The sequence below is a fragment of the Nematocida major genome (genome assembly GCF_021653875.1).
Source record: "Nematocida major strain JUm2507 chromosome Unknown 2389, whole genome shotgun sequence".
Taxonomy (NCBI): Eukaryota; Fungi; Microsporidia; genus Nematocida; species Nematocida major.
In genome coordinates this window covers 211,665-237,364 of record NW_025952953.1, presented here as the reverse complement: position 1 = coordinate 237,364, position 25,700 = coordinate 211,665, and the positions used below count along the sequence as shown (strand labels likewise).

At 52.3% G+C, this 25,700-nt stretch overlaps 17 protein-coding genes across 17 annotated transcripts; 8 read left to right on the top strand and 9 right to left on the bottom strand.

Moving 5' to 3' along the window:
• Nucleotides 1–34: 34 nt before the first annotated feature.
• NEMAJ01_0836 (uncharacterized protein) lies at nt 35–676 on the top strand (the record flags this gene model as incomplete). Its single annotated transcript, XM_047914674.1, has 1 exon — nt 35–676. One exon carries the CDS (start codon nt 35–37, stop codon nt 674–676), a length of 642 nt encoding a protein of 213 aa, XP_047770631.1.
• Nucleotides 677–1,003: 327 nt separating this feature from the next.
• NEMAJ01_0835 (transcriptional adapter 2-beta) lies at nt 1,004–2,098 on the top strand (the record flags this gene model as incomplete). Its single annotated transcript, XM_047914673.1, has 1 exon — nt 1,004–2,098. The coding sequence occupies one exon, from the start codon at nt 1,004–1,006 to the stop codon at nt 2,096–2,098; it is 1,095 nt and encodes a 364-aa protein (XP_047770630.1).
• Nucleotides 2,099–2,459: 361 nt separating this feature from the next.
• Nucleotides 2,460–6,881, top strand: NEMAJ01_0834 (myosin heavy chain 9/10/11/14; the record flags this gene model as incomplete). The annotated part of the gene is made up of 1 exon (XM_047914672.1): nt 2,460–6,881. The coding sequence occupies one exon, from the start codon at nt 2,460–2,462 to the stop codon at nt 6,879–6,881; it is 4,422 nt and encodes a 1,473-aa protein (XP_047770629.1).
• Nucleotides 6,882–7,248: 367 nt separating this feature from the next.
• Nucleotides 7,249–7,851, bottom strand: NEMAJ01_0833 (V-type H+-transporting ATPase 21kDa proteolipid subunit; the record flags this gene model as incomplete). Its single annotated transcript, XM_047914671.1, has 1 exon — nt 7,249–7,851. One exon carries the CDS (start codon nt 7,849–7,851, stop codon nt 7,249–7,251), a length of 603 nt encoding a protein of 200 aa, XP_047770628.1.
• Nucleotides 7,852–8,775: 924 nt separating this feature from the next.
• NEMAJ01_0684 (uncharacterized protein) lies at nt 8,776–9,018 on the bottom strand (the record flags this gene model as incomplete). The annotated part of the gene is made up of 1 exon (XM_047914522.1): nt 8,776–9,018. The coding sequence occupies one exon, from the start codon at nt 9,016–9,018 to the stop codon at nt 8,776–8,778; it is 243 nt and encodes an 80-aa protein (XP_047770479.1).
• Nucleotides 9,019–9,030: 12 nt separating this feature from the next.
• NEMAJ01_0832 (uncharacterized protein) lies at nt 9,031–9,570 on the top strand (the record flags this gene model as incomplete). The annotated part of the gene is made up of 1 exon (XM_047914670.1): nt 9,031–9,570. One exon carries the CDS (start codon nt 9,031–9,033, stop codon nt 9,568–9,570), a length of 540 nt encoding a protein of 179 aa, XP_047770627.1.
• Nucleotides 9,571–10,094: 524 nt separating this feature from the next.
• Nucleotides 10,095–12,392, top strand: NEMAJ01_0831 (uncharacterized protein; the record flags this gene model as incomplete). Its single annotated transcript, XM_047914669.1, has 1 exon — nt 10,095–12,392. One exon carries the CDS (start codon nt 10,095–10,097, stop codon nt 12,390–12,392), a length of 2,298 nt encoding a protein of 765 aa, XP_047770626.1.
• Nucleotides 12,393–12,421: 29 nt separating this feature from the next.
• NEMAJ01_0830 (transformer-2 protein) lies at nt 12,422–13,207 on the top strand (the record flags this gene model as incomplete). Its single annotated transcript, XM_047914668.1, has 1 exon — nt 12,422–13,207. One exon carries the CDS (start codon nt 12,422–12,424, stop codon nt 13,205–13,207), a length of 786 nt encoding a protein of 261 aa, XP_047770625.1.
• A 147-nt stretch (nt 13,208–13,354) lies between these two features.
• Nucleotides 13,355–14,116, bottom strand: NEMAJ01_0829 (uncharacterized protein; the record flags this gene model as incomplete). The annotated part of the gene is made up of 1 exon (XM_047914667.1): nt 13,355–14,116. One exon carries the CDS (start codon nt 14,114–14,116, stop codon nt 13,355–13,357), a length of 762 nt encoding a protein of 253 aa, XP_047770624.1.
• Nucleotides 14,117–14,406: 290 nt separating this feature from the next.
• NEMAJ01_0828 (uncharacterized protein) lies at nt 14,407–15,732 on the bottom strand (the record flags this gene model as incomplete). The annotated part of the gene is made up of 1 exon (XM_047914666.1): nt 14,407–15,732. The coding sequence occupies one exon, from the start codon at nt 15,730–15,732 to the stop codon at nt 14,407–14,409; it is 1,326 nt and encodes a 441-aa protein (XP_047770623.1).
• A 405-nt stretch (nt 15,733–16,137) lies between these two features.
• NEMAJ01_0827 (uncharacterized protein) lies at nt 16,138–17,700 on the bottom strand (the record flags this gene model as incomplete). Its single annotated transcript, XM_047914665.1, has 1 exon — nt 16,138–17,700. One exon carries the CDS (start codon nt 17,698–17,700, stop codon nt 16,138–16,140), a length of 1,563 nt encoding a protein of 520 aa, XP_047770622.1.
• Nucleotides 17,701–17,781: 81 nt separating this feature from the next.
• On the bottom strand, nt 17,782–18,093 carry NEMAJ01_0826 (uncharacterized protein; the record flags this gene model as incomplete). The annotated part of the gene is made up of 1 exon (XM_047914664.1): nt 17,782–18,093. The coding sequence occupies one exon, from the start codon at nt 18,091–18,093 to the stop codon at nt 17,782–17,784; it is 312 nt and encodes a 103-aa protein (XP_047770621.1).
• A 547-nt stretch (nt 18,094–18,640) lies between these two features.
• Nucleotides 18,641–19,432, bottom strand: NEMAJ01_0825 (transcription factor Dp-1; the record flags this gene model as incomplete). The annotated part of the gene is made up of 1 exon (XM_047914663.1): nt 18,641–19,432. One exon carries the CDS (start codon nt 19,430–19,432, stop codon nt 18,641–18,643), a length of 792 nt encoding a protein of 263 aa, XP_047770620.1.
• Nucleotides 19,433–19,459: 27 nt separating this feature from the next.
• On the bottom strand, nt 19,460–22,132 carry NEMAJ01_0824 (leucyl-tRNA synthetase; the record flags this gene model as incomplete). The annotated part of the gene is made up of 1 exon (XM_047914662.1): nt 19,460–22,132. One exon carries the CDS (start codon nt 22,130–22,132, stop codon nt 19,460–19,462), a length of 2,673 nt encoding a protein of 890 aa, XP_047770619.1.
• Nucleotides 22,133–22,446: 314 nt separating this feature from the next.
• Nucleotides 22,447–24,153, top strand: NEMAJ01_0823 (uncharacterized protein; the record flags this gene model as incomplete). Its single annotated transcript, XM_047914661.1, has 1 exon — nt 22,447–24,153. The coding sequence occupies one exon, from the start codon at nt 22,447–22,449 to the stop codon at nt 24,151–24,153; it is 1,707 nt and encodes a 568-aa protein (XP_047770618.1).
• Nucleotides 24,154–24,376: 223 nt separating this feature from the next.
• On the bottom strand, nt 24,377–25,063 carry NEMAJ01_0822 (uncharacterized protein; the record flags this gene model as incomplete). The annotated part of the gene is made up of 1 exon (XM_047914660.1): nt 24,377–25,063. One exon carries the CDS (start codon nt 25,061–25,063, stop codon nt 24,377–24,379), a length of 687 nt encoding a protein of 228 aa, XP_047770617.1.
• A 15-nt stretch (nt 25,064–25,078) lies between these two features.
• NEMAJ01_0821 (uncharacterized protein) lies at nt 25,079–25,540 on the top strand (the record flags this gene model as incomplete). The annotated part of the gene is made up of 1 exon (XM_047914659.1): nt 25,079–25,540. The coding sequence occupies one exon, from the start codon at nt 25,079–25,081 to the stop codon at nt 25,538–25,540; it is 462 nt and encodes a 153-aa protein (XP_047770616.1).
• Nucleotides 25,541–25,700: the final 160 nt, after the last annotated feature.

Sequence of the window (25,700 nt, the reverse complement as noted above, 5' to 3'; positions counted from 1 at the left end):
AAAAATAAATATATATGTCCTTTAAGGCTTTTGCATGCTGTGGGCGGCAGGGCGCTTCTGCGCGCCTGTGCTTGCGCCGTTTCTAGCGCAGAAAAGCGCGCATTTAGTTTTAAAAGAAAAACAAAGAATGAGCATGCAGAAAAAGCAAACAGACTACGACAAAAGCACAGCCAAAATGTTTTTGGACCCGTACAAGTATGTTATAGAGGTTCACATTGAAAACATACAAAAGCCGGAAAATACTGTGGAAATCAAAAAGGAGTACATCACCGGGCTTGAGACCATCCTGGTGCGGCAAGACATTTCGACCGCGTCTTCTATTTTCCCGCTGATTGCAAAGTGTGTTGGCCTCTTGGACGTGCCCGGCCTGGAGGAAGACGTGTGTGTGATGCTGGGGCACATCTCGCAGAACGTGGAGCCTGTGGCGAGAGAGCTTGTTCGGTGCCAAGTGCTTAGCCGCTGCATGGAGCTGTACAGAAAAAGGCCAGAGGCAGTGAACAAGATGCTTTTCCTGCTTACAGTTATAAACAACACGGTGAAGGACCTGCGCTCTGCCCTGGAGGCGTCGGGCCAGGACCCTGCCGCGCTGAAGTGCATCTCTGCAACAGACGAGCACATGAGCGAGAAGTCAAAGGAGAGGCTGTGCGACATTTTGTCGTCTCTTAACGTTAAATAAATGAACCAAGTTTTAGCCCAGGCCCTTTGTGCAGCGAGCACGTGGGCCTTTTCCCAGGCCCAAACAGCTCTGGCGCACATCTCTGGAGGCCTACTTGTTTGCATGCTCTCCCAGCCAAGGGCCGGCTGCGAGATGTTTGCAAGGGGTGGCTTCCAGAGCAGGCATGCAATCGGCGCATGGCACAGCGCTGCCCGCTCTTTGCCTCGTCCATATACGCGCTGCTCTTGCTTGTGCAGCCTGTGGCCGCTGTGTACAAGACGTGATCAGCGGGCGCTAATCCTGTCAGCGCTTCTGCTTTTATGAATTCGCTTTTATTTTAAATTTTCAATGGTTGTCACGCATTCACAAATGCATGGAAATGCATGCTTGATTCGGTGCGACGGCTGCCTTATGAATATATCTTCTATCATGTGGATCCAGTGCGTACAGTGCCATATAGACATATGCCCTCTCTGCGTTGTCCAGAGGGCGCAGATTCGCACACACGAGTACACGCACAGGTATCGGGTAATAAAAAGTCTTTCTTTTGAAGTAGACTCGCTGGGATGGCAGATGATAGAGGAGAATTTATTTATAGATGGCCTGATTGTGCACGGAATCGGAAACTGGGCAGACATTTCGGCGTACATAGGCCAGAAAACGCCTTCTGAAGTGAAGGAGCACTTTTCCCGCGTATTCAACCAGCCGAACTGCGAGGCTCTGGAGGGCGAGGCTGTGCAGAACGTGCAAAGCCTCCCGCTCTCGCAGGAAATATCGGGCTACATGCCGCTGCGGCAGGACTTTGAGGTCGAGTACATGAACGACGCGGAGCTCGCAATAAAGGAAATTTCCTTCTCCAAAACAGACACGTCCCTCGAAAAAGAAACCAAAGAAATCCTCCTGGAGTCGTACAGAAACACCCTGCTGCAGAGAAAGCTGTTCCGAACCTTGATTTTTGACAAAGGCCTTCTGTCTGCAAAGCAGCACATGCAGAAGGAGAAGCTTATGTGCTCGGCGGGGAAAGAACTTCTGGCAAAGATAAAGCCTCTTTTGAAGATGCTTCCCAAAGAGGAGTATTTGGCCTTTTTCCAGGGCCTGTACCTGGAGCAGCAGATCCGGATGAAGGTGTCGGGCATGTCGCACAGAGGCCAGGACCACTCCAGAGGCGCAGAAAGCTTTGCCATGAAAAAGCTGGGAGGGCTTTCTCCAGAAGATGCAGCGGCGCACTATCTGTCTGAAAACGAGCATGCGTTTTGCAACATGGTTTCGATCCCGCCCACTGCGTATTATTACTTGAAGGAGGCTGCCATTTTGTGCGGGACTGTGACCGAGGCGGAGAGAAAGCACATGCTAAAGGGCTTCCAGGGCCTCTCGGAGCAGAAGCTCAACCAAGTGCTGAGCTACTTAATGAAAAACAAGTGGATAGAGCTTCCTGCTGCATGACGCTGGAACGCGCTGTGCTTTTTGGCAGTGCTGGCAGAAAGCCTGAGCCCTTGCACATCAGGCGCGGCGTGTACAATAAATCCACACTGTTCTATGCCCCGCGCTCGGGCTGGCTTCTTGTTGCGAATGTGCATCGCGGCGCAGCGTCTTTATGCGGCGCCTCTCCATGCCGCATGCACTCGCCGCACCCGGCACGCAAACAGGGCTACATGCGTGCCTTTTTTCTCCAGGGCGCTGACTTTTTTTCTAAAATGTATTATTTCATAATCATATTTGCATGCATCAGTATCGGGTCTGTTTATTAATTGTTTCCGGCTTTCAGTGGAATTTCTATTAAAAAAGAAATTTGTTTAAAATCTTTATGAACAAAGAAGAAACAAAAACACACAGAATTCAAGAAATAGGGCGAGTCGAGCCGATAAAGGACGCTGCAAGCATGCCTGAAAAGCTGGTGTGGTGGCTCAATGCGGAGAGGGAGTACGAGCTCGGAAAAGTTATTTCTGAGACGGAGGTGGATGCCGAGATATCTGTAGGGGAAAGAAGGTTTACAGAAAGGCTGGAAAATCTTCACAAGGCAAATCCTTCCAAGTTTGACTTGGTTGACAACATGGCGCACCTGTCGTACTTGAACGAGCCCAGCATTCTGCACAACCTGCGGCAGAGATACCTATCTAACATGCAGTACACGTATTCTGGCTTGTTTCTTGTCGCCATAAACCCATACAAAAACATTCCCATATACACAAAGGAGTACATCGAAAAATATTCTTCTGTCTACAAGCGCGAAGACGCGGCCCCGCACATATATGCAGTTGCTAGCGAGGCATACCACTTGATGCGGAACACGCGGACGCCTCAGTCGATTCTCATCACCGGAGAGTCTGGCGCAGGAAAAACTGAAAACACAAAGTATGCGATTGCCTTTCTGACAAAAGTGAGCGGCGACGCTCTGCAGAGGACGTGTGTTTTGGAGGAGAGGCTTATATCCACAAACCCCTTGCTGGAGGCGTTTGGAAACGCACAGACCGGAAGAAACGACAATAGCTCCAGGTTTGGAAAGTTTATTAAGATAGAGTTTGGAATGAACGGGGAAATTGTGGGCGCGTCGGTGGAGAGGTATCTCCTGGAGTCCTCGCGAGTGACCAAGCAGGCTGCCGGAGAGAGGAACTACCACATATTCTACGCGCTTACAAAGCAGGCCGACGAGTCTCTTCTGGCGTCGCTGCGCCTTGAGAGGCACCGAAGCTACAAAATAATCAGCAGCGCAGAGGGGCACGACATCCCGCTGGAAAGCATATGCGCGTCCATGGGGACGCTGGGCTTCTCGCAGGGCGACATTTCAAAGATTTTCCGGATGGTGGCTGCGATCATCCATCTGGGGGAGATCGAGTTTGTCTCTGTTGGAAAGGGCGTAGACGTGCTTGGCGAGAGCGCGGCCGCGCTGGAAAACGCCGCCGCGCTTCTGGACGTGGACGGGGCAGCTCTGAAAGAGTCTCTTCTTCGGCCAAAAATCCAGGCGGGGAGGGAGGTTGTGGTGCACGGCAGAACGCCCGAAGAGGCGAACTTCACCGTCTCTTCACTCTGCAAGGTTCTCTACGAGAGGCTGTTCGACTGGATAGTCTCCTTGGTGAACGTTGCCATGCGCCCGAAGGAGGCCTCCCAGTCGTACATTGGCGTGCTTGACATTGCAGGGTTTGAAATACTCGACTCCAACGGGTTTGAGCAGCTTTGCATAAACTACACAAACGAGAAGCTGCAGCAGTTTTTCAACCACCGCATGTTCATTCTCGAGCAGGACATATACATGAAGGAGGGCCTGGAGTGGAACATGATCGACTTTGGGTTTGACCTGCAGCCCACCATCGACCTTTTGGAAAAAAACAGCACGGGAATATTTTCGATACTCGACGAGGAGTGTGTTGTGCCTGGAGGAAACGGCAGCCGGCTTCTTGAAAAGATCTCCCGGACATGGAAAGAGCACCCGAAGTTCTCCACGCCAAGGGTGCGCGGCGGGTTCACTGTTGAGCACTATGCTGGAAAAGTGAAGTACCACGAGGACGGATGGATTTCCAAGAACAAGGACCCTTTGGACGAAGACATTGCAGGCCTGCTTCTTGGCGCAAAGGGGCCGCTGCCTGTCCCCTCGATCAAGTCAGGCCTGGCCGCAACCCGGTTTAGAACAGTCACGCAGAGCCACAAGGAGCAGCTCTCCAGCCTTTTGAAAATGCTTTACACCACAAACCCGCACTTTGTCCGGTGCATTCTCCCGAACAGGCAGAAAAGGCCAAATGTTTTTGAGGTGTCGAGAGTTCTCCACCAGCTCAGGTGCAACGGAGTTCTCGAGGGCGTGCGGATATCCCGGCAGGGGTTTCCCACGCGCGTCGAGTTCAGAGAGTTTACGCAGAGATATGCGCTTCTCTCGCGCGCAGGGAAAGAGCACATTCCGCCTGCCGAAAAGGGCGCTGTTGCCCTTCTCACAGAGCTCGGCGTCCCGCCAAGCCTGTTCCGGCTGGGAAGAACCCGGCTGTTTCTGCGGCAGGGCGTGCTCGCAGACCTGGAGGAGCAGAGAAATGCCAAAATATCGGTGGTTGTTTCAGAGCTGCAGAGGCGCCTGCGCATTCTCCTGGAGCAGAACATAGAGGCCTTGAAAAAAGCACACGATGACGCAGTGTCGCTCCTGCAGAGAAATGTGAAAATATACGCGTCTGTGCGGAACTGGTCGTGGTGGAAGCTCTGCATGAAGGTCCGCCCTCTTTTGGAGGTTCGCAAGGCGGAAGACGAGATCAAGGAAAGAGACGCAAAAATCGCCGCTCTCCAAGTGAAGCTGCAGGACCAGGCAGAGAAGCATGCAAGCGTAGAGAACGAGTTCCAGACAGCCCTGCAGGAGGCGCAAAGAGCGCTTGCCAAAGGCGAAGACGAGAAGCAGCTCGCGTGCATAAAAAGGAACGAGGCAGAAGCTGCGGCAAAAGAGTCTGCGGCAGAGCTTGCAGCGGCCCAGCGCGCGTCGAATAAGTACTGCACGCAGGTTGGAGAAATGCAGAGCGCGCTGCAGGAGCTCCAGAAAAAGGCAGAGCAGGCGCGGAGAGACGCGGCCTCGGAGGTCTCGCGGAAGCTTATGGCCGAGCTGGACGAGCTGAAAGCACAGTATGAAGACCTGCGGCGCGAAAACAAGCGCATAAATGCGGCCCATGCGCAAGAGGTGGGTAGAGCCGAAAGCGCAGAGCAGGAGAGAGACCTTCTAGCGCAGGAGAAAGCGTGCGTTTTGGAGAAGAGCAAAAAGCTTTCCAGCGAGATCGAAGAGCTTCAGAACGAAGTTACCATGGCAGACTCCCTGCGGAGAAAGGGCGAGGTTTCGGCGCAGAAGCTGGAGAGCGAGGTTGAGCGGCTTGGGTCTCTTCTGAGCTTTGAAAAGGAAAAGGTTCTGAAGCTCAACGAGGCGTTCAAGAAGGCTGCGGCGCCGGCGCCCGAGCCGGTTCGGATTCCCGTGAAAGACAACACAGCAGAAATTTTGCAGCTGCAGAAGGACCTCGAGCACGAAAGAGAGAGGGCCACTGCCAGGCAGGCCGAGTACGAAGACCTCAAAAAAGAGTACATAAACCTGGTGGACGAAAAGCTTGGGTCTATGATTTCAGAGAAGCAGAAAACAGACGCGGAGATGAAGAAGCTGCACCAATCATTTGCAAACAGCCAGCTGAAAATGCAGGAGGCACAGAGCCGCGCCGAGAAGTGCGAGCAGCTTGCAAGCGCTCTGAAGGAGGAGCTGGAGAGAAAGGCTGTGGCTTTGGCCCGGGAGGAGAAGGCCCGCCGCGCGCACGAAGTAAAGGCCCGGGAGGAGCTGCTTGAGGCAGACGCGCATATTCAGCGCCTCGCGCAGGCTCTGGAAGGAGAGCAGCGGCTCTCCGCGGAAGACGCAGCCAAGCGAACAAAGGCACATGCAAGCGTGCTGGAGGAGGTCCAGAAAGTGCTGAAGAAGATCCAGGAAATGCACGAAAGCATGCACCTTATGAAGTGCGAGATTGAGGGGGCAATGAAGACTGTTGTTTTGTTCAGAGCCGAAATACAGAAGCTCGCAGAAGAAATCATAAAGAGCGAGGCAGAAAAGGAATGCGCCATGCAGAAGCTGGGAAGAGCAACTGCCGCGGCCCAGGAAAGCGAAAGCGCCTTGGACGCAGCATGCGCGCAAATACAGAGGCTGGTGAGCGAGAAAGGGCAGGCTCTCATGGAGGCCGAGAGCGAGGCAGAGCGGCAGAGAGAGGCGCTGGAGGAGGCTGAGACTGCGTGGCAGGCAGAGCGCCGTGCAATGGACACAGAGCGTCGCGAAATGAGGAAGATCGCCGCAGAAAAGAAGAGGCTTGTGGAGGAGGCCAAAATCGCGCAGGCAGAAAGGGCGCGGCTTCAGGAAAGGGTGCAGGACGCCCGAAGCAAGGCCACCCGGTACGCCGAAGAGAAAGAAAAAGCTGTTGCAGAGGCGGCTGCCCGCCTGGCAGAGGCAGAGCGGTCTTGCGCCAGAGAGCGGGCAGAAAGCGCGCGGCAGCGAAGAGAGGTTCTTGCAGCACAGGAAGCGCTTGCCCGCGTGGAAAGCGACCTGAAAAGGGTGAGAAGCTGCGAAAGCGCGCGCACCCAGGAGGTTTTGCTTCTTGAAGCGCGGATAGTTGAGTGCAAGAAAAAAGAAGCTGCCCTGTCGTTGGAGGTGCGCCGGCTGAAGGTTGAGGCCAGCGCGGCCTTTGCAATGAACGCGGCCTCTCTGCAAAACAAGAAAATCTGCGAGGATGCAAGCCAGTAGGCGTAGCTTTATTTAGTGTGTCAGTAAATTATTGAATAAACAAGAAAATCCTATTTGCTTCCCTGCGTGTTTGTCTGTCGGTGCCCGGCCTGGGCCGCCGCGCCTGCTCAGAACGTGTTTGCTATTAAATTTATATTATGTTTTTATTGCCCCTGCAATAGTCTTGGTGGGCAACTTCGGAGAGTTCTCTGAGGAAAGTCCTCGGGTGTGGGCAGTAATGCAAGATTAATCTCTGGCTTCCGCCATTTAACCATCTAGATAGTAATGTTGCCGGGGCATTGGTCTGTCCTAACAGAATGAGGCTTACTCCAAGGCTTGTTTTTTGTGTTAACTTCCTCCGCGCGTGCATGCGGCGTTTTTCTGCCTTCTACTTTCTGGTTTCTACGATGGGGAGCCGCAGGAAGAACAGGGACACTATCGTCCCAAATATGCCGACTCCGCCCACAATAAGCTGCAGGCTGACCAGCTTGGAAAACATTTTGGAGTTGCTCGCTATTGATATCGAGCTGGACGAGTTCACAACTGCGCTTCCAAAAGAAGAAACCATTCCGCAAATTCCACACACAAGGCCGCTTGCGAGTATTCCCCAGGAGGCCTGCAGGCTTCTGAGCGTGAGCTCTTTTTCCCTTGATATCTCCAGCGACTTCTCCTTCAGGAAAAAGAAGTTCAGAATGCTGAAGATGAGGTTGGCCTCGCACAGCACAATCCCCAGGAGACTCTTCATCACCAAGGCAGGCGACCGCACAGACCCTCCAGACGTGGACTTGCTTATTGTGGATATGCCTATGGCGCTTCCTATGCAATTCATCACCACAGGGCAGAACACTCCAAACGTGCCTGGCAGCAGGGGAGACATCATCAGAACCGTGTAGAACCCCCGGATCACCGGAACAAGCAAAAGCGCTGTTATAATGAACATCACCTCTGTCCGGGTTATTTTTGAAAGAAACGATTTAGTTCTTTGCTGCATGCAATTGCACAAAATAAAAATAAAATATATTTATGAGCTCGCACAGCATGCTCTGTGCTGTGCCTATCTTCTGGCAGCTTCTGATGCCTTCCCTAGAGAAAACTGCGCCTGCTTCTGCTGCACGCGGTTTGGATAGAGCTCTCTGCGGCGCGCGCTGTCTTAGGCCACTTGGCTCTCTGCAGCACAGCCTGTTTCAAGCCTTCCTTAGGTTTTGCAGAAAGCGTACAATTATACAAAAAAAGTATGCGTTTCTTTTTGCAGTTTGCGGGTTCACTGCAGCCGCGTCAAATGTTCAAAAAGAGAGAAACATTCTCCAAGCTTTATTTCTGGACGTGGAAAGCCAGCCCGGCCAGCATGCGACAGCAGCACGCAGGCGTAAAACATGCTGCGAAAAGAGCTTGCATCAAGATCGGCATTTATTTATTCCCAATTGTGTGCACATTGTGTGCGACGTATGCACGCTTTAAGACCATAAAAACCCACACAGGCCTGTGCTGACGGACTTCGGCCTGGCATGCAGACTCTTCTTCTTTTCTTCTAGGCAAGGCCTGTCATCGCACAAAGTATCCCTGTTCAGGCTGAGGCGAACCGTGTCTACCTTGGCTTTCTGTTGGCGCCACTCTCTTATTTCGTAGAGCTTTGATCTATCTAGTGTGTAGATTGGTCATTCGTGCTGTTGTGTATTGGCTTAGGATCAGCCGAAGCCGGCTTATCTTTTGTGCAGAAAATGAATCTGTCGCTAAGCACTCCAACTGCAAATCCAACTACCACGCTTCCTGCTATGAGTATGATTTTGTGTACTATTTCTCTGTTCATTGTAGCTCTTGATGGCTGCAGCGCTTATATCGTTGCTTTTTGGGAGAAGTGCGTTTGATTGGTCACTGGGCTGATTGCTTTATTGGATTTAATTAACGGAGATCGTTTTTATTTGTTTTGCAGCTTGTCATGCGATAGGTTCCCCCTTGAATACAGCTTTTTGCAGTTGTTGTAGCAAATGGCCTTCTTCTCCAGGAGCCCCATCATTTCCAGCGCTTCCTTCTCTGTTATGTCACGGGTGGCCTCCGCTATTCTCTTCTGTTTGGCCAACAGCTTTTCTTTCAGTATCTCCAGCGCCTGCGAGAACGGCATTTGTGTTACATTTTGAAATAGTTCTTTGCACTCTTCCATAAAAAATATTTTATGCTGCTGTATGACGAGAGTATTGACATTAAAATACCAAACGAATATAAAGACATATCCAACTTAATTGCAGCCCAGAACTACCAGTACATGTTTGTGGGCGGATCCGATCAAGACGAGGTTTTGATTGTTGACTTGATGCAGCCTGTGCCGGACGTGGACTTGCACATTGAGGACATTCTGGGCATGAACGACGTTGATGGCGCAACTGTGATTTCTGTGGAATACACATCAGACGAGTTCAAGCAGGGCATACACACGTTCTTGAACAAGTACAGGTCCAAGGTTGGCATTGTGCAGAGAGACAGGCACCCAGGCATGCTCAACTGGATGTGCACGCGCATCGACGGATACATATCTCGAAACGACGGGAAAGTGCGGCGCATGCACATATACATAGGAGTCACCAAGCACACGCTTTCCGACATAGTCATCAGCCTTTTCAAAGAGGGCGATATTGACCAAAAGCAGGAAGAAAGCATAAAGGAGATGATAAGCACTGTGCAGGTTATAAACTCCGACATATTTGTTACAAAGTAGCCGCCGAGCGAACTCTCCGGCATAAATAAATAGCTTCGCGCACAGGCCAAACCAAATAAAATGCGCAAGCACGCGCAAGAACACAATGAACTGCCACAAACAGGCCAGTTGCAGAAGGCAAGTCTGGCCCGCAGCCCTCTGGGGCAGCGCCCAGTCTATCGCCTTTGCACGGACGCGTTGATCTGTCTTAGGCAAATCAACCCTGCGTGGTGGTATCAGAAAATAAAAACACTTTTTGCACATATATTAGACTTTTCTGCCAAATTAGTGAATTCCAAAGCCTTGCCTGGGAGCCACTCTTTCGCGCGCAGGCTCGCATTGCTTGCTGTGCTCTTTTCCAGCTGCCGACCGCCCAGACGTGCCGCGCTGTCCTGCTCTGGTGCAGCCCGTGTCGTTGAAGCCTGCCCGGAAGGCAAAGACGCTTAGGCAGCGCGGAAGCAGTCGTATAATTTTGCCCAATAAAAGCACGGCGTGGCAGAAAATGCACGGCTTTAATGGAAGCAGCGGAAATATTTTATTTTCATATGGCGCAAGCAGACCAAGCGTATTTAGAAAAAGTCAAAAGCGTTCTGAGCAACCCATTTTCTGTTAGAATGAAAGAGTCCACATACGAAATAATACGCGCGCTGGCGCAGAAGCAGGGCGGCTTCTATCCCACAGGCGACCTGCACAAAGTGATAGGCCTCATTCGGGCGCGCGCAGACAGGGGCACCATATGTATAGGTGCGGAGGGCTCCGCCGAAGTCGCGCTGGTCAGCATGCAGGCCTGCGAGATCAGAGAAGCGTCGCACGAAAGGACAGTGCACATTGCAGGCATGGATGTGAACCTCGCGCTGGGCCTGAAGAGCATAGCATACAGCATAAAGAAGGGAAGCAGCCTGCCAGCCCAGGTGCACGGGGAAGTGCAGGGGATAGACAGCTCGTCGTACATAGTGAAAATGTGCGTGCTGAGCCTGGCAAAGGCTGTGGCGCAGACAAAGCAGGAGCACAGCGCGGAGTACTACAACAGAGCGGTCGCGATGATTGGAGACTCAAACAGCGCTGTGAAAATAAAGGCGATCAACTGCGCGCTCAAAACAGGAAATGCCGGGAGCCTGATCAAAAACACGCTTGCAGCGCTGAAGGAGGACAGCAAAAAGGTGATGCCAAACCCGGTGTGGTCCCCCGGCATGCTTGCTCTTGTGGGCATACACATATATAGAACACACGACAGAAAGGCGGAAAAGCGCGCGCTGAAGATCGTGAAAAGCTATCTTGTGAAGCTGTCAAACGAAAAAGTGCTGAACGGGCTGTTCGTGGTTCTGTGGGGGATGGGGCAGTCTGGGTCCACTCGGCAGCTTCCGTTTTTGATTATCCTGTCGCTGTTTGCGCGCACTGCAGACGCACGAAAGTCGGCAGTTGGGCTGCTTGTGGAGTACTTCGGGCACCACCCAAACGAGCGCGCGCTGGAGATAATTGACAGTCTAAAAAGCCCCTCTCCAAAAATAAAAAAGATCCTCCGGTTTGGGAGAGTCAGCAGGAAGCTGCTGTCGGAGTATGCGGACGTGCTGATCTCCGAGGGCGCGCCCCTTCTGGTCAAGCAGGGCGCCCAGCTGAAAGTATACGCAGGAGAGGCAAGCTACCAATGGGACGCTGCAGACACATTCAGCAAGGTGGCTGCGCTCAGAATATTCCTGCATTTCAGAAACACGCGCAAGCTTGAGGAGACGCTGCTCTGCATTGAGCCCAAGGCCCTGTCCTCGCTTGTGCAGATAGACCTGGAGCTTCTTCGGCTTGCGCTTAAGGCCGTGCAAAGGGTGGGCCTGCGCCTGCCGGTTGCAAAGGCGCTGCTCCTGCACTGCATGCGCAAAAACCTCTTTGCGCTGCACGTCCTAAGAATTGTGCAGAAAAACAAAAGCACGCCCGAGCTGTCTGCCATGGGGATAGAGAGAGCGCCCAAAACCCCAACGACTGTTCTGTCTTTGGTTGTGGCGCGCAGCCCCCTTCTGCAGAATATATCCCAAACGGGCATGGAATGCCCGCGGGCCTCTGTGTGCAAGTCGTCCCCTGCGTACGCAGCCTGCATGTATCTGCTTGCCCAGAAAAAAACAGTGTCTGCCAAGGCCGTGAAAGCCATCTTGTTTCAGCTGCTGGAGTGCTACACTGTAGACCCCTCTCTGGGAGACATAGGGGCGCACTCCAGGCTTGACGCGCTCTACCTCCTGGTGCGCGAGTATGCGGAGGGCAGGGCGCTGCTTTTAAATCTGACCGGGGGCGTGCTTCGGGAGGCTCCTATGTCGGTGACTATTTCGAAGTTTGCGCCAAGGAGCCTAAAAATGCACATGAGCAGGCGCGAAAAGCGCCTCTTGGTTGGGTATGTTCTCAAGCTGGCAGTTGACAAGTCCAAAAGAATCGGGATGCTTATCTACTCGTGCATACTCCCTGCGCTGAAGAGGCCTCCGCGGATTCTTTCCTTCATGCTCGAGAAGTACCACGCGGCTCTGGCGCGGCTGCCTGTTGAGGACGCAATGCTGGAGGCTGGCGTGGCCTCGCTGAAAGCTCTTTTAAAAAATCTGAAAAGAGCACGAAGGCGTGCCTCGCAAGGCCATGCAAAGCCCGCAAAAGTGCGGGAAACAATCAAAATGATGGTGGGTGGCATTATGAATTCACTTGTCTCCTCCGACGGGCGGCTTTATGCAAAAATAGCGAGCAAAATCCGGCAAACATTCGAGACAAAAGTTGTGCAGAAAATAGCGCATGAGCATGCCGAACGAATCGCCAGAGATGGAACGCAAAGTGCCCGAAGAATTATCAAAGAGCTGAAAGCGCAGATGCTGATTTAGCTATTTATTTTTACTTTTTTTAATTTGAAATGAACCCAGGCCAAGAACAAAACCCACGCCCCCCTACTGAAAAAGGCCCAAGCTCCGAAAAAGAGCCGAGGCCTGAGAGAGCAGAGGCTCGGCCCGAGCGAGGAGACCCCAGGGTGGACGACGGGAGAGACTACAGGCCCCCGTACAACAAGCATAGAAGGCGCACGTATCGCCCAGCGCAAAGAGGTCCGCCCGAGGAGTATCCGTACAGAACTTCTGACGGGCCGGACGGTGGAAATGGCTACTTCAGAGGATACAGGTCGTATGCGCCTCCAATGTACCAGCCCAATAGATATCCTTCGTACAGGCGGGACCCTCGCGCAAACTACGACCCGTATCCAAGAAGGCCGCACATGAGAAACGACCGGTCGTGGGGGCCGCACTACAACGACTACCGGCCGCGGGCATACTACAGAAGAAGGCCTGGCGCAATAGATCCGGTGCCTGTAAACATACTTAGCATTTTTGGGCTCGACACAAAAACAACAGAGGAGGAGCTGAAACATTGGATTGCAGAAAAAGCCGAGGGCATTCAAAGCACGAAGGTGGACTTGATTTTAGACAAATATACAGGATACAGCAAGGGGTATGCGTTTGTGTACTTCAACACTGTGGAGGACGCAGCAAAGGTGAAGGAAACCCTCACCAACCAGATATTCAACGGCGCAGCCATCCGGGTTGACTACTCCATCACGCCGGCGGGGCACAAGGAAGAAAAGAAAAAAGACGAGGAGGAGGGCGCGGGCGGGAAAAAGCCCGAAGAAAGCCCCCAGAATGACGGATAAATGCATGTTAAGAGCACATCGCACAACAATAAATGCACCACCAGAAAGCAAATTGGTGAAGTTGAACTATGGTTTATTACCTTGCAGAAAAGTTACTTATTAAGGCCTGATACTTCTAGGGGCTAAATGAAGAGCATGTCCAAAGCATTAAACTGAAATAGGAATAGTAGCCACATCATTGCACACATCACACTCAACATCTCCAAGAGAAAGCTCGTTGTGAAGCGTTTTGAGGCACTCTGCACACTTGCTTCTCTTGGAAAGAGAAGCTGAGCTTCCTATCTTATTCAGGATGTCGTCAAACTCGTTCAGGGTTATTTTTTTGTTCGCCTTGATTACTTTGGAAAGAGGAACACGCTTCTTGACCGTTTTCATCGTGCTTTCGAACCTCTCTAGCGTAACCATCAATACAAGTTTACCCTTTACCTCTAGGAAAATCGCGTTTTTTGAAAAAGTTAAGTTTGTGGCAGCCGTCTTGGCCTTCCTTTGGATGGCTTTAAACAGGAAGCACGCCTGGGTTTTTGGGCTTACTTGTCCTATTTTACACTCTGTTTCAGGAAGCCTTAACAGAGACAGAATGGCCGACTTATTGTACATCCTCTTCATCTGGGGACTCAGCTTGAAATTTGTGTTTTGTCTTCCCTCCTTTATGCAAAGAGTTGGCGAAGCAATCTTAAACTGCGGAGAGGCTCCTCCCATGCCGTTCACTCCCATGCCGTTCATGAACCCAGTTCCGTTCATGAAACTGGGCGAGCAATTCGGGTCAGTCTGCGCAAATGCAAGCACCCCCCCGCCGCCTATTGCTGCCCCCGCGTCTGCATAGATTTTGCTTAAAAACAGCCCTATGCATGCGGTTCCTAGAATTACCTTCTTTGATGCTTGGTATTTTTTCATTAGATATCCTTTCATTCAGAATTATATACTTTTGTTTTAGAGATCGTAGTAAAATGCACCAATTGCCCGCATTTTGAAACATAGAAACCTGAGGCAGAAGGTTTCATGCTGAATCGGGCTTTTTCGGGCCTCCCTATTCCGCGCGGAAAAAGGCAAAACACACCATGGCGCTTTCACACACAGATGCACACACTTTGCCGGGGCGTGCCATAGAGCAGAAATCAGTTTTCCGCGCGCGGCCAAAGCCAATGTTTTGCTTTCCATGCACTTTATGCCCCTTAGGCGCAGTGTGGGTGGGCTCCAAGTCATCTCTGAACTTCTGCGCCGCGCTCTGGACGCGCAGCAGGCGCGCACTCCAGAGACAAACATTCGTTGTTTCGGCACAAAGTGGGCGCCCGGCACCAGATGCTTCTAATTACATCAGATATCCCCGAGCCGTACTGCCCCGCCAACTTCTTCTTCAGCACTATTCCTGGGTACTCCCTGTGCAGAATGTCTGTTAGCTGGGTCTTGCCCACGCCTGCAGGGCTGGCAGACCTCAGCGCATGCGCGTACACCTCTGGAATCAGGAACGGAGATGCATACGACACAGAGCCCGCCATCCCTGCGCGGCAGTCTCGGTGCAAGTTTGTCTCCCAGAAGCCTTCCACGTCGGATTTTATCATTTGCTGCAGGCGCTCGGTGGTGCTTCCACAGTCTCCGCATGCACCCTCCTCCGCCACGCAAGAAACAGCCTCTCTATGGCGAGAGTACCCGAGAAACAGCTCGTCTCCGCCAGTTCCTGTGACAACAAGCGAGGCACCCTCCTGTCTCGCCCGCCTGGCAGTGAAGCAGTGCAGCGCCGCCAGGTTGAAGTCCATCGTGGTGCCTTTTGTTATCTCGAGTATTGCGTCTTTCTGCTCAAGAATTTCTGCCCGATGGACATCGTTCTCCACAAGGAAGCACCTGTCTCGGCACCCGTATGTTTCCAAAATTCGGGTGTAGAACTCCTTTGACGCCGCCCGGTCTCTCGACTGGAAGCGCCCATTGCTGGAAAAGCAGCTGTTTATCAAGTATATCTTCTTGCCCTTGACGTGCTTGCAGCACATGGTGGCGCACAGAAAAGAGTCTATCCCCCCACTGAACGAAATGTACACGCTCTCCTCGCCCTCCAGCAGCTGCATAAGGGACGCTGCCAGCAGATACTCCAAATAGTAAAGGCCCCCAGCCTCTGCCCCCGCGGGAACTGTTTTCGGGGCTTCCATTCGGCCGTGCCGGCATCTCTTCTGAAGCCTGTACGTCCGCGCTTTAGTTGCGTATAGTCCCTCCCCGTAACGAAGCGGCGCCAGCTCTGCCCTTTGTGCCAGACCCGCAGCCCCCCTCCATAGAGCGTCGAGTGGAACTGTGTTCATCGGGTCTGTGAGCACAATGTATCCGCTCCCACACTGCGCCACCAGCAGCTTTCCGTTAACACATGTACAGCACTCTATGGGAATGCTGTCCAAGGCCCCAGCTAAAATCTCTTTTTCTACCCTCTTCTCCATCTCCAGCATGCTCTCGTCTCCCTGCAGGAGCTGCACATTCTTTGCATTTTCTCCTGGGCCGCCCTGCTCTCTAAAGAGCGCTCTCAGCATGCTATACGCGCTTTCCATTAAAAATTTGCACGCACACCCACAAACACCCCATAAGTACCCCACAAACACCCAATGCACATCTGATGAACCTCTTTACACCCAGGAGCAGCACACCCTCTATATTTCTGCATGTTTACTGCGAGCACAGCATGGATTCTTGCAGGGTGTTTTTAATATCGCAAAGACGGCAGCTGCAGCCTCTATCTGCAAAAGTATAAATTCGCAGCACGCCAAAATAAATTTAGGTGCCTCTTAAGCTTTCCAGGCAGCAATTTCTGCGAGCGAAAAAAACATTGCAAGTTGTGCCCAGCCCGGCAGGGCGTGCAGCTTTTTGTTTATTTTTGTGTGCGACGGCGCGAAGCACTTTCAAAATATTTGTGAGCTGGCAGCCACAAGCACAAAAATGGTCTATTTGGTTTTTATTTAGCAATAGCATACAAGATTAGACAGGACTAATCCATCTAAAAGGGATGACTTTCCAATCGTGTCTAAGCAAGGCGTAAGCTCCCCAGATGCAACTATCTGCTGCACCCGTTGGGATGCCTGCACCGACTTTATTTTTTCTACGCAGAGCGCACTCGCCTCCGTCCCGCTTTCCTCCAGCGAAGCTCCAGAGATGATGCGCGATGCAAGGCTGGCTGCCAGCTTCGCCCCAAATCCGCCTCCTTCTGTTATTGCCTCGCCTGCGTTCAAAGCCGCTGGTGCTTCGTAGATGGGCGGACAGATGCACTGCCTGCCAGCTGCCCCCGATGATATTACCCCATAGACCATGGGCGATTCTGTTCTTTGGAAGGCTGCGTTTGCGCTGGCTATAACGGCACCAGCACCTGCCAGCACAGGGCTTGCCCCCATAACAGACACTGCAGGCTGAGCGACTGCCATCGTCGGCTGAGCTATTGCCATCGTCGGCTGAGCGACTGCTATCGTTGGCTGAGCCATTGCTATTCCTCCAACAGGCATGCCTCCCCCTATAGAAGACACGCCCCCAACAGCAATCACCTGCTGGGTTGCAGCTCCCATTTTCTGCAGGGCCTTGTATCCGTTTATGGCGGCTTTCGTGTTTTCTTGGTGCACCAAATGGGCCATTGCCGCAACTGCTGCCATTTCCTTGGCGCGCTTTGCCTGCGTGGCGCCCATTTCAGTGACTGCCACAGCAGCACGCGCCATTTTGTCGGCCTGGCTTGCGCTGTTTAGGCTTGCAGCTTCGGCAGCCTGCAGGATAATGCCGCTCTTCTGCATCTTTGCAACCTGCGCAGCCTGGATGGCATTCATGCTGATTGGCACCACACTAGCAGCTACCGGCGCTGCATGCACCAGAACAGGCGCTGCCTTTACAGACTGAGCTGCAATCATCTGCCCAGCGCCGCCAGTTGCAACGTACTGGGCTCCTGATGCAGGTGCTGCGACCATTTGCGCTGCTTGCGCAGGTGCAGCAACAATTTGAGCTGCTTGTGCTGGTGCTGCAACATATTGAGCTGCTTGTGCAGGCGCTGCGACATATTGGGTTGCTGCTTGTGCAGGCGCTGCGACATATTGGGTTGCTGCTTGTGCAGGTGCTGCGACAATTTGCGCTGTTTGTGCAGGTGCTGCAACATATTGGGTTGCTGCTGGGGCCGCAACAATTTGGGCTGCTTGTGCGCTCTGAATTGCCTGAACTGGCGCAGCTACTATTTGCGTAGCTGCAGCTGGTATTACTTGCGGCTGTACGGAGGCTGCTACATACTGGGGCTGCGCCGAGACATACTGTGCCTGCGAAGCGCCTGTCTCAACCGCAACAGGTATGCACGAGCACACTTCCGCTGTAGACTGCTTTGCTGCCTCGATGTTGAGCGCAATCGGGGAGAGCATTTGCGCGTTCAGCGCTGCGCCCCCGGACAAGGCGCTCCCGCTATTCTTCAGCAAAAACCCATTTGAGGCACCTTCTACGCAGATGCAGTCGTCGGTTAAGTACGAGCATGTGCTATATCTGAAAACCACAACAAACATGCCTAGAAATACTTTTAGCACTTTCATATGCACATCCTCCCCTCTCTGCTTATATTTACTATGTAAAACCAATTGCTATCATTATGTGTCAACTTTTTTTGTTTTAGATAGCAGTGCTCCAATGAGGCTGTTATCTACCCTGTACCGAGTCTTCTTCTGAATTTTTGTTTTGGATAGCCTTATTATCTGATCGCCTGTGCTCGCATATGTGAAGACGGCCCCCACCCCTATTTCTATGCCCTCCGTCTCTATGTATACAATCTCGTGCTGCTTCTTGCTGTTCTCCGTCCTTTCCACGACGGCCTTGCACACCGAGGGAACTTTCCCCGTTTCCTCGTGGTTCAGCAGAGGCTGGGTTATGTCCAAAATGCTGACCACCCTGTACTCTCCCATAAGTAAAAATATTGCAGCCAAGCGGCTTTGCTTTATGCGCAAAAACACGCGAAAAAAGGGCCCGCAGGGAGGAAAAAGCCCTCAAAACACTAGGCTGGAAGCGCCCTGCCGCCATGGAAACGTGCAGCGGGCGCCGCCAAGGGCCTGCAAAAAAGTGCACTTATATGGCTGCAAACGTGAAACACCAAACGCCCGAAGACGTTTCTGGGCTGCATTTCTGCAGACGCAATTCTGGGTTTAGCAATTTTATTTCCTACGGTGCCTCTTTCCCCAGGCAGTGCTTCGTGTGTTCTTTTAGTTCATTTACTGCCCAGGCGAAAAAGAGTGCACTATGCAAGGCCTAGCCTGTTTTTCTGCGCCGTGTGTTTGTGTATACCCCGTGCATGTTTGCTCTTTATGTCGTTCTTCTGGCACTTTTTGGGGCTCTCTACGTCTTCGCTGTTCTGCGCGGAGTGCTTCTTGTCTACATTCACGTGATTCTCCAAGAGCGCCGCCCACACAGCATGCGCAGTACGCGCGCCTCTCCATAGGGCGAGTCCTCTTCTGCTTAGTTCAGGAAGTTGTACAAATTCAGCCAGTCGTCATCCTCTGTGAAGATGTAGCTGGAGCCAATTGGGCTTCCAGGCGTGGCCCGCTCCATTGCGTCCTTGGGCAGCCACGCGGCAGCATTTGGCGCTTTTTCCGGGATGTTTTCGCTCTGGGGGCGCTCCACAGGGGCTTTTTCCTCTCTCTCCTGTATGAACGCGCTCTCCTTTTCCCCGAATATCTGCTTCAGCACGTGCACGTCCTCGTGTATTCTGTACGGGCTTGTAAATATGAACTTAAAGTACGACCTTTTGTCGTTTGTCTCGCAGTCTATGCGGGACTTTTTCTGGGTGCTTATCAGTATGAATGGAAGATGCAGCTTTTCCTTCTCCTCCAAGTACTCTCGCTTTTTGTTTCTTTCTATCAGCTTCATCAGAAGCTCTTTTCTTTTTATCGTCTCTTCAAGAACTTTCTTTTTCTCCTCAACCCGCTCCCGGAGCTTCGACGCGGAAACTATCGACTGCCCCAAGCTCAGCAGGCGCCTCTCCACCTCGTCCTCGCACGAGCACATTTGGTTGTCCGAAAGATACGCCATTTTCTTCTCCTTTCTAACCAGATTCACCGCACACATGACGTTCAGCGCATCGTACACTCGCCTTTTCACGTTTTTGTCGTCGCCAGTTCCCTCCGTCATGCCCATGATTATGTCGGCCACTTTCGTGTACTCGATCGACTTCTCTTTCTGCAGAATGGAGAGTATCATGGCGCTAAACGCCTTCAAGCCAGTTCGCTCCTTTTTCGGTCTCTGATTCATATTTAAATAATTTGGAATAAAGAATATTTATTTCGCGTGTATTTTTACTTTCGGCAAGTCCAGGCCGCCCTCCTCGCCCTCCTCCACGGAAACCGAGTCGACCTCAAACTCCCTCCGGAGCCTCTCCAAAAGCAGACGCAGGGCCTGCGCCCTCCCTGCGAGTATTTTTGGCTTTGCTGCAACATACTGCAAAACTTCCGGGATTGTCACCCCAAGCTCCTTCCACTCGCGGCCTCTCTCCTTCACCTCCTCCTGCGTGAGGCTCTGCGCCTTCCTGTGCCACGGCAGGAAGTCCTTCAGAAAAACAAGCTGCACCTTCCCCACGGCCTGCTTCTTCTTCTGCCGGGCAAGGGTCTTCTTCGTGTGCGCAATGACCTTGTCGATCCACTCGCCCATTTCCACGATGCTCTGCGCGACCTCGGACCTCCTCAGGATTTCCGAAGCCACAAACGGATTTTCCGTTGCGCGCATGAGGGCGTGCTCTGTCACGTGCGGGACAATCGGGAAGTTCAAGGCCGCGAAAACGAGCCAGGCGTACAGGATGAGCTTCTTGTTCTGGGAAGTGCGGCTGTGCTGCTCAATCAGCGGCTCAAGCGCGTAGAATCCGTGCATCAGGCCCTCCCTAAACATGACGTTTTCAAACGCGTCTATCGTGCTGTTCTTTATGGAGAGCACTCTGTTAAACATAAAAGAGTCCTCCGTAAATTCAAGCCCAAGCTCCTCCTTCAGGGATGCCTCCAGCTCCTCTATTTTCTTCTGCAGCGACGAAAACCTAACGCCCTCAAGCGCCTGGGCAAGGCTCTTGCTCAGCTTGCTCAGGCGCAGCGTTGCTGCATTGCACGCCTGCTGCGAGAAGTTGCTGTCCTGGTCTGTGTCTCCGCCCGAGGCCAGCGTGAGCCTGACTGCGTCTGCGCTGAACTTCACAATGGCCTCTTCCCCCGTGAGGAAGTTTCCTGTGCTCTTGCTCATTTTCTCGTTGTCCAAAAGAACGTGCCCGTTCGTGAATATCTTCTGCGGCCAGAGCTCCCTCCTGAAGAGCGAGACGTGGTTGTAAACGAAGAAAAGCAGGTGGTTGTTTGTGAGGTCCTTCGCAGACGTCCTCAAATCGACGGGGTAGAAGTACTCGAACTCCTCCCGCATTCTCACAACAGAAGGGTGCTTTCGGACGCTCTCTGGGACATCTCCGTCTCCGAAAATTGCCTCCCAGAAGTCGTAGTTCACTGCGTCTCTGTCAACCAGCGGCTCTTCTCCAAAAATGTCCTTTGACAGAAGGTGTTTTACCGTGTAGAATGCCATGTATATAGTCGAGTCGCTCAGGGAGTCAATCACGTACTGCTTGTCCCACGGAAGATTCGTGCCCAATCCGTAGCTCCTGCTGCACGCCCACTTGCTGAGCCAGCCCAGCCCGAAGTTCAGGGCTTCTCTTGTTTCTCGCGTGATGTTCATGCTGTCAACGCACTCCTGCGCGAGGGCCTTCCACGAGTCCTCCCCGTAGTTGATGTGCCACTGGTCGACAAGGGCGACAATGCACTCCGCCCCCGACCTGCTGACAACCTTTGACTCTGGCTCGTAGTACCGGATTTCAGGGTATATTTTTTCGAGGGGAATAACGTCTTTTTTGTCAACTTTCTCGGCGCCTGCGACCCTGGACACGACAATTTTGGACGCAGGCAGGCCCATTGCAGAAGTCCCCTCGATTTCCAGGCTGTCTCCTCTGTACGAAAGCCTTCCTCCGACGAGGCTGCTTCCCCCCATCTCGCCTACCTCTTTCAGCGTGTAGTTCTGGGCGCGCATGTTGGCAAGACAGCTCTCGGCAAGAACGAGCTTCTCTCCGTCCACCTCCACGACCTTGTACGTTATCGACGTGCTTACCACGCACTTGTACTTGTCCTGCCCCGACTTTCTCCCGTCTTTTTCCTTCTCCACAGCGAGAATCGTGTGCGTCTCCCCGCGGACAGTCACAGGCAGCTTCACAAGGGCATACTCCTGCGGGAGCACTCCCTCCCCGGCCTGCCGGTCGTGGTCCATGCACGGCTGGTTGTCCTTCGGGCAGTATATCGTATACCGCTTCCCAAAGGAGATTCTGTTCTGCTTCTTCAGCTTCTCAAACTGCCAGCAGATGAACGAGTCGTAGAGCCAGTTCTCGTCCGTGGTGATGAAGCAGCGCCTCCAGTCCACAGCAGCCCCAAAGAGCTCCAGCGTCTTCTGCGCCTCCACCGGGAAGTACCTAAGCCAGTGCTTTGCATCGACGAATTTCTCCACGTCCTCAATCCCCATGGACCGCATGATCTCAGACTGCCCCGTTTTCCTGACGCCGCCAAGCTCGTCCCTCAGCTTGTCTGCTGCGGCCTTAATGGGCATCCCCGTGCAGTGGAAGGCATACGGAAAGAGCGTGTTGTGCCCTGTCACCCTCTTGAATCTCGCCATAAAGTCCGCCTTGCTGAAGCTAAACATGTGTCCAAGGTGCAGCTTTCCGTTCATATACGCATACGGGAACGTGATAAAATACTTCTTCTGGCCCTTTTCAGGGCCCACCTCGTAGTCCTTTCTCTCCCTCCACAGGGCATGCATGGCTTTCTCTATCTCTAGCAGCTCTTCTTTCTTGTCCTCTTTCACAGGATTTGCACTGGTTCTGTCCATGCTTTCTTCTCTCATAGAATTTTTCTCTTGTTTTTTATTTATATGCAGCTGCTGCCCCATGCAGAATGCCCAGAAAAGGCTGCACTTCCTGCCGAGAAAAGCTGGAATCTGCGCTGAAAATGCCCTGTTTTTAATTAGGGGGAATCAGGCCCGGCCCGAGTTCGGCGCAGAGTGCGTTTGACAGGCCTTTCCACGCTCTGAAGCACGCCCGGGTGTTTGCGCTGCAGGCACTTGCTCTTTCCTCTGAGCAAGCCCGCCCTGCACGAAAGCACAGCCCCATCTTCTTGATTTAATCTGCTTGCGCCAAAATTAATCGAATTTTCAAAATCAAAACACACTGTAACAAATACATATGTTTCCATTGTTTTACCCATATGCAAAAAAAACACATGGCCCCAGAAACTTCGAACTGCTCTGGTGAGTACTCGCTTAGCACAGCGCCCCCAGCCCCGATCGTCGATACGTCTGTGTGTGCTGCCCCGCAGGAAAGCTCCCCCGGGGAGGGCAAAAGCCCACTTGAAAATATATTTTCAGCCTTTAGTTTTTGCCCTGTGAAGGGGTGCCCTTTGAACTTTGCCTCCACGCATGCGATATGCATATACTCGAACATTCTTTTCTGCTTGGGGGCAAAGCACGCGGGCTCTCCCTCTTCGGAGTGCAGCCTGCCATTTCGCGAAATATGCAACTTTGAGCGCGCAGTGCTTCTTGCTGTGCAAATAGACCGGACGTTTAAGCCGGCGCCTGTGGGGAGGCTGGACTTGAACTGCGAGCAGGACATTGAGTCTCTGGCTTTCAAAATCTACGAGCAAATGCCAGAGTCCCGCCGGAGGGCGATGGGCCCTGGAGATTACTACTGCATTCTGGACATGCTCCACTGCCGGGGCGAGTTTGAGCGGTTTTTTGGCGTGTATGACGAGTGCAGCTGCCCAAACCTGGGCGTGTACAAGCTTGCCCTGGTTGCCTCTCTGCATGCAGATAACGGCAAGGAGATGCGCATATTCTTGCGCCTGAAAAATGCGCTGGGCCTGAAAAAAGACGTTGACCCAAGCAGGCCTGCCCCGAAGATCGACAAGAAGTATGCGAAGCTTGTGGAGGAGGCGGCAGAGGGCGGGGATCTTCCTGCGTGCTCTGCAAGCGATGCTGTGACGCTTTTCTACACCGTCAGGGCCTGGTACATGGGAAAGTACAAGGAGTTCCACTGGACTGCGTACATGAACAAATGGTACGTGAGCAAAAGCACGGAGGGGGCGTCCGAGGCTATGCTGGACAAGTGCATTCGGTTCAAAAAGTACGAGGAGGGCTGGTGCATCTACAAGGAGACGGCGCTGGAGAAAATCACGCCGCTCCGGCTGCTGCGCCTCTCCAACCGGGCGCTCTTTCTAATCATGCAGGCCATAAACAACAGCAACGCCAACATGTGGGCGGAAAGGTATTTGGAAGTTGCCACTGTGATTTCGCGCCTTAATATCACCGACCGTGTGAAGATACACAGCACTTTCGCCGTGCTTTTAAACCTTAAAAACTACAACAAAATGTCGTACCTTGCATGCCTCGTTCTGAAGCAGTATCCAGACCCCCTCCTGAACAACAACGCGTCCATCTGCATGATATTTGGAGTTATTTATGAGATGTTCAAAAAGTACGAGTACATATTCGCGGACAAAAGCCCCGTGACCCACTTGGAGAATAATCCCCTCACAGAAATAGAGAGAACCCTCAACAAAAACGACGTCCTGCTCCCAGAGCTGGCCGTGGAGGCGTGCCTCATATACAGAAAGTGGCGGAAGAGCCACAGCAGAGGCGTCTTTTTTTCGCTCTTTTGGGGGAGATCCCACGACTCCATGTGCGTGTACAACTCAGTGCTGCAAATTGCTATTATTGTCAAGGCACGGGAGGAGATCTTGTCCATATGCAGCGACATGTGGAACGACAGCATCCCCGTTACTGAAGACGTGTCTAGCTCTCTCGTATATATTCACAGAGTGTTCACAGAGTGCGCCTGCAGCGAGTCTGAGAATGCGTGCACCCGCCCGTATCTAATGCATGTGCTTTCTCTTTTGGAGGCAGCGCCCAGCAGATAAATAAACAGATGCCTTCGGCTTCCCGCTTGCCTGCAGGAGTTCTTCCGCACAGCGTCTTGCTCAAATGCACGTATTTCCTTCACGCGGCTCTCGACAGAGTGCAGCCCTCTCTTTCCCAGCTCCTGCCCCGTAGAAATAAAAGCAGAAAATCCATTTGCAAAAGCAGTGCATTTTTTCTCTTCAGCAGGCGCCTTTGCGCTGATGCTTTTTTTTTATTCTTTTGTCACTCTCCGAGACAGTTTACGTCTATGTTTCTGCTGAACTCCTCCGGGGTCTTTGAAATTTCCCGGATGAGGCCTATCACGTCTCTCCGCACGGACTTTATGTCAATGGCGCCTTCCCGCACGTACGGATGCGCCAGCTGGAAGAGCACGGGCGAGAGTATTTCGTTAAAGGCGCTCTCTATTTGCTGCACGCACTCGGTTTCTTTGCTGAGCGAGAGACTCCTCAGAAGAAGAAGCACCTCAACAGCGCACGTTTTTGACGTCTTTGAGAAATACTCCGTTCCAGAAGAGAGCACGCGCAGGACTCTGTTCCGCACGAAAATCTCTTTGTACTCGGCGTCCGTCATGGGGTACATGGAAAGCAGTTTCTCCTTGGAAATGTACATTTTTGCGTTATTTACAGTGGGGATGCACACTTCAGGGAGGACCTCCATAATCTCTTTCTCCCCGTACTTTAGCTCAGCACACTCCAGGCACATCTCTATCATGGAGAGAGCGCTCGTATCAACGTCTTTCACGAGGAAGGTGTTGCTGTCTTCTCTGCACACGATTCGAAAAGTCTTGTTTTCCGTCAGAAGCACGGTTCCCTCTACGCCCTTGCTTTTGAAGCTGCGTATTTCCACATCTCCACTGACCGTGTTTGGGATCTTCAAAGTGAGAAGCTTATTAGGACCAGAGCCGAGCATAAAATTTTTTAGAGAATGCAAGACAAATACAAAGAGCTAAAGTTCCAGAACGTGGACGAGGTCAGAGCCGCCCTCGGAAAACTCACGCCAGAAGACGCCTCTTTGAAGGAGTCCCTCCTGAGATGCTACATCCTCAACCTCATCCTGTACAAGCAGCTGGATGAGAGGCACCCGATCAAAAAGACGCTGATTACGCTGAGCGTCTACATAGACCTCATGGAAAAGGCCGAGAAGGCAGAAACCCCCGCAGGCTCCAACATCATCCAGGAGGCAGAGGAGGACCTGCTCCTCCCGGAAAAAGAGGAAAGACGGCCGATAAACTACACGATGGAAAAGAACAAAATCTACACGGAGAAGCGAACTGCTCTAAACCCCGAGCAAAGAAACCCGCGAATCAAGAACAAGCGAAGGTACCAGGACGCACACAATCTTGCAGAGAAAGTCAGAAAAGACCACCCAAAACTCCACAAGCGATAGAGCCCGGAATAGCCCAAGCAGATGCAGAAAATAAATATAGAAGAGTTTTTAAACTAGTTAGATGTATTGAATAATTTCCTGCACAGACAGCGTTTCCAGCATGCAATGGCGATTTGGGACTCTTTGCAAAACTTGCAAAAATAAAGAATAAAAAGAAAAA